This window comes from Halyomorpha halys, unplaced genomic scaffold (genome assembly GCF_000696795.3).
Source record: "Halyomorpha halys isolate HHAL.00 unplaced genomic scaffold, Hhal_1.1 Scaffold1132.1, whole genome shotgun sequence".
Lineage (NCBI taxonomy): Eukaryota > Metazoa > Arthropoda > Insecta > Hemiptera > Pentatomidae > Halyomorpha > Halyomorpha halys.
In genome coordinates this window covers 62,514-68,285 of record NW_027109501.1, presented here as the reverse complement: position 1 = coordinate 68,285, position 5,772 = coordinate 62,514, and the positions used below count along the sequence as shown (strand labels likewise).

General features: G+C 33.5%; 1 protein-coding gene across 1 annotated transcript in view; it reads right to left on the bottom strand.

The window, feature by feature from the left end:
- Positions 1–4,320, bottom strand: part of LOC106688466 (ATP-dependent translocase ABCB1) — a gene marked incomplete in the record, with an annotated part of 42,278 nt that extends 37,958 nt beyond the window's left edge. The window contains 2 exon segments of the mRNA XM_067047692.1: positions 1,773–1,897; positions 4,155–4,320. Of these exon segments, the coding sequence (XP_066903793.1) occupies positions 1,773–1,897; positions 4,155–4,313 (284 nt within the window).
- Between the last annotated feature and the right edge of the window lie 1,452 nt (positions 4,321–5,772).

The window sequence follows — 5,772 nt, the reverse complement described above, 5'->3', positions numbered from 1 at the left end:
AAGGCAGGAGGGAGGAGGTAGGAGGTAGGATGTAGGATGTAGGAGTGAGTAGGTAGGAATAAGGATGTAGGAGTGAGGAGGTAGGAGGGAGAAGGGAGAAGGGAGGAGGCAGGAGGCAGGATGTAGGAGTGAGGAGTGAGGAGGGAGGAGGGAGGAGGTAGGAGGGAGAAGGGAGGAGGGAGGAGGGAGAAGATAGGCGGTAGGATGTAGGAGTGAGGAGGTAGGAGGTAGGAGTGAGAGGGCAGGAGGTAGGAGGTAGGAGTGAGAGGGCAGGAGGGAGGATGTAGGAGTGAGGAGGTAGGAGGAGGATGGAGAAGGCAGGAGGGAGGAGTGAGGAGGTAGGAGGGAGAAGGCAGTAGGGAGGAGGGAGGAGGAAGGATGTAGGAGGGAGGAGGTAGAAGGGAGAAGGCAGGAGGGAGGAGGGAGGAGGTAGGATGTAGGAGTGAGAAGGTAGGAGGTAGGAGGTAGGAGGGAGAAGGTCAGAGGGAGGAGGAAGGAGGTAGGAGGTAGGAGTGAGGAGGTTGGAGGGAGGAGGTAAGAATTTACGGAGTTGATATTATTTTTGTAATATTCGATTTTAATCAGTGGTGTAGTGGTGTAGTGGGCCACTCTGCTTTTTCCTAACATCCGATATATTAATAGGCGGCCCGTGTTTTTCCCCGATTGATAACTCAACAAAGGCTGAATGGGTTTCAACAACTTTAAATAGCTGTCAAATAAATATATACTGACTAAGACTAAAAATTGGTGAGCCCTTTGTAAACCACCTTGTAAAGAGATGGGGCCATTCTTGATCGTCCGATGTTATTTAATTCTCAAAAGATGGTAAGCGCTCCCACACTGGAAAATTAAGGCCTACGCCACTGATTTCAATAATTGTACTTTGTCCCTTAGGACTTTCCCTCTCCTCCTCCAATGATTAAAGGACGAGTTGACTGGGACAAGTTTTAAGATGATTTATTACACTCAGTAAAACAACGAGAAAAGATACTAAATCATTAAGTTTTCATTTCAAATGATAATAGAGATGATAAATTTAAAATAGAGATAATCCAGATTAAATCAATAAGAAAATATACACCTGAAAGGCCTAACACTCATCAAAAGTCTGACGAATTTTCAAAAACCTATAAAATTCTTTTGTTGGTAATAATAAAAAAAATCAAGGATTAAAAAGGAAAAATAAATTAATCCGATTCAAACGGAAAAAAGTCTAGAGCGACAGATCTTTCCCGATTTCATTACTGCTTAGTTATCTTTTGTTAAACTGTTGCAGAGATGGGCAAAAATTATCTATAGTTGAAACTAATTGCTAAAGTTGCCATGGAAACGGCCCTTATTCATGAATGAACCATTGATAAATAAATATCGTATCCATGACAATTTTAGCTATTAGTTACAACTATAGCAATTTTTTCCCCAACACTAAGCGGTTGTATTCTTGGCAAGAACGAAATTTATGTTCATTATTTACTCCTAGATAAACACTAAAATACGAATTTTTATAGCAAAATAAATATTCTCGTACATAATTTTCCCCTTTTCTGTTCTTTGGATTTTTTTTTCTCCTGAAAATCACTAACATCACAATAGCTTCAACACGAACCTACCAAAACTTCACAAACTTTGAGAACTTAAGTTGATTCGTAAGTGAAAGTTGTACGATGTGCGGCCTGCATTAGATATTTAATGCTAATCTTCCAAAAGTGGATGAATCGGCTTTTGATAGGAAACTCCTCAATTGTACAAATCTATATTTGAACATATCATACCTTTCACTTTCTCTACATTCGCCACCATAAGCGGCCACAGTATGGGTGTTCATCAGTACTTCACTAGCTACTTTTGTGCATTTAATATTGTACTGATGTCGTGATTCCCCCTTATTTTTTATTATCTAAAAAAAAAAATATTTACTTCAATAAAATAATAAGCATACATTGGTGAAGCATAAAAAACATGAAACATGCAAGCAATTGTAGAAATGTTAAAAAATATAAATTTCACAGCACTGGCCTACCACGGCATAAAATTAAACCGCAAATTAAACTTTGAAAATCCTAAAATAATAGATACAGCACAGAAAAAGCAGAAGGTTTCTGGAAGCTATACATATAACCATAAACATCCAAAACACAGTAAACTACAAAACAGACACTGAACACTTAAATACACACTACATTATAAATAGACTAAACATATAAACATAAAAATCAGAGGAAATAAGTGGGTTTATAAAAGTCAAATCATAGAAAAAAATCACTAAGTTTAATTTAAATTACACAATAGACAAAGTGGGACATACAAATAGGGAGGTAACCAAACAGCACACTGGACATTAGATAAAGTCCAAAGAGGTAGTAAGAAATATAGAGGAATGTTTGTGCAAAGGAGAGGAGAAGAATGCACCAATAATGAATGATAATAAAATAAAAATAGTGTAAAGCAATTTTTTTCGGCCATGTAGATAATCACACAATTTCCTTTGCGAAATTAAATTAGTTTGACTATTTATGACGTAAATATAATAATATGAATTATAAATACACATAGATGAGGATCGTTGTTATAGTGAATCATTATTTGTAGGTTTATTAATGTACAATAATTCCATTGTGGGACCGCTGGTCTTAATATGGCCTATTGGTAATGATTTGAGTGAACGCCCCAAATGTCTACTAAACTTCCTTCTTATTTGATTTCCTAATTTTATTTTGAAAGAATATAGATTATTCTAGCTGTCGGCAAAATTCAGACCAATTGATCGAATATTGAGTGGGCTTTAGTTGCTCAAACCTCACAGTACAAGAGCCCTGGAGAAGAAAAAATAAAGTTATTTCAACCCAATTTTTTATTACTTTGATTAAAACTATGTATTATTACTAGTCAAAATTGACGAATCTACCTAGTATAAGTAGGGGAAATAAAAAAAAACGGGCTGTTTCAAAACAAAAAAAAAAAAATTTCATTCGGAGCTCTATATCTTTAAAATTATCATGAACATTAGAAAACGTAAGAGAACAACATTTAACACTAAAATATTAGCCCTGATAGACTTATTTACGTTCAATAGTTTGCGAGATATAGCTTTTCAAATTATAACATTTCTTAAAGATTACACTGAAAAATCTTTTGTTTTGATGTTATTTATTTTGAGAAATCTACATCTCAAAAATCATTTGACCTACATATGTCAATTAGCACTCAAATTAAAGCTAGTTTAATGTACCATAAAGCAGTTTATAATGTTTATCTTCGTAAGAATAGCAGTTTTCGTGATATTTGACTAACTAAATTCACAACTTGTTGATTTCTAATAGTTCGGACAAAATTTTGATTTATGAAAAAATATATCTCAAGAACTATAAGACGTACAGACGTAAGCTAGTATTCAAATTAAAGCTAGTTAAACGTAATATAACTTAATTTTGATGATGTTTATCTTCGTAGGAGTTGTAAGTTTTATATTTCCAAAAATAAATTCACAAAATGTTAATTTCATTTTTTCAGATAAAATATTTGAATAGATCATAAAAAATACAACTCCTAGAAATATAAACGTCACAAATTACTTTATAGCTCATTAAACTAGATTTAATTTTAGTATAATGGACGTCTGTATGTGAAATGATTTTTGAGATATAGATTTTACAAGATAAATTCACTAACTATTGGTTTTTCAGTGCATATTTTATGAAATGTTGCAATTTACAAATCTATATCTTGAGAACTATTGAATGTAAATAGCACTATTACGGCTCATCATTTAGCAAATTTATTTTACTTTAAATCACATTCTTTCACTTATTCTTGTGTTGGTAGTTTTCAAGATACAGACCTCTGAATGATTTTTTTTTTTTTAACACTTTATAACAGCCACTATTTTGTATTTCCCCTACCTTTACTTGGCAGACACATTAATTTTCACTTGTCATTATACATAAATTTCATTAAATTAATCAAAAACTGGGTTGAAAAAAATTTCTTTTTTTTCACCATGGGTCTTTTCACTATTAAGTAGGCCATATTTGGGCCACACAACTTATTCTACGACAACTCCTGTAAAATATGATAATAAGGAGCTTCTTTTATATAACATAATCATTGTATGTGACGTCAAAAACAATTCACATTTAAAACATAATGATACTTACTTGTAGTATAAAATACATGACGATCATAGCAACCAACATCATTCCAAGGTTCAAAAATGCAATCTTCCAAGAAGCGATGAACCCAGCTACACAACCAAAAAAGAAAATTGAAAACATTTCCACGGCATTTGTCATTTTACTGTCGAATAAGACCATCATCTTCTGTAAGTCGCTGGAATAAATTAATAAAAATAGAAAATATTTAAAACTGTTCCAATTATTCATTAGTATTCCTACTGCATTCATCATTTGATTTTCAAATATAAAAAAAAAAAATTGTAATGTAAAGCAGACACAAACTCAATAAATTCCAACCTTTTACTTACTTTCTTATCATCTGTTCATTTCTCACTGATAGATTATTCCATGTAAATCAGAATGGTTCCTATTCATTCCTTTTCTCTCAAACCGCTGGTGTTCCTCCAGGTAGTTTCCTCGGTCCTATCCTCTACACCGTATATACAGCTGACATCCCTACCAATCCTAACATTATCCTTACCACGTATGCCGCTGACACATGTGCGCTCGTAGTTAATAATAATCCTTTAATTGCATTCCAAACTCTCCAATCACATATCTCGACCCTCGAAGAATGATGTCATAATAGGAGGATTAAAAAGGAACCGCCTTTACCCATCGTCCTAAACCTATATAAAAAATTTAATAATGTTGCTCTTACCCATCTAGAACGGATCCGATACCTTGGACTACATCAGGGCATACTTCCAACTTGGAATCCTCACACAAGTCTGAAAAAGCAGTAAACTGCAAGTCGATTCCGACTGTTAACAGCACTTACTAGACAAACGGTCTAAACTTCCAACCCATTTCAAAAGAATGATCTAGGCCATTCTGGACATACGATTCAAGCTTTGGGGCTCCACTAAACCTTCGAATTCCGCTCATATCTAATCCTTACAATCTAATATCCATCATAAAATAATGAATTCACCTTACTTTGTCACTAATAAAATCATCCATAAAGACTACAATGTTCCATATGTAACCAATCTAGTGCGAACCAGATATAAATATTTCCATCATAAACTCCCTAACCATACAAATCCACTAGTTTCTAACCTTGCTTCCTATTCAATTCCTGACAATCCTCCAAGGTGCTTGAAAAGAAGATGTGTCGAGACATTCTTATGTAAACATTTTTTTAGAGTGCTACCAATAGTTAGTTTGTCTATACGTTTGTATCGAACCATTGTGATCTTACATCAAATTTACTAGATGTATTATTATGTACAGTTCAAAATCTCAATAAAAATATATATTTGATAATACTTGTCCGATTTAGCTGATTTTTTTTCTTTACTTTGCCATTACGTTACCAGGGAGTCTACAAAAAATTACGAAGTTCCCTTTTCGAGGTTTAACAAAAATTTCTCTGACCAAGCAAAAGTTACTCGAACTGATTTTTTTGTTCATACCCACACTTAAATCAAATTTTAATGATTATAACAGATTTACTATGATAATTCATAGTAGAATATTTCCATGAAATAAGGATTTCATTATTGTGTCTTTCTTTTTTTTTTTTTTTATTTGCATTTCACTCCGAATTCGTTAGTAACAAACAAGTAACTTGTTTGGGAAAATATTTGTACTTCTT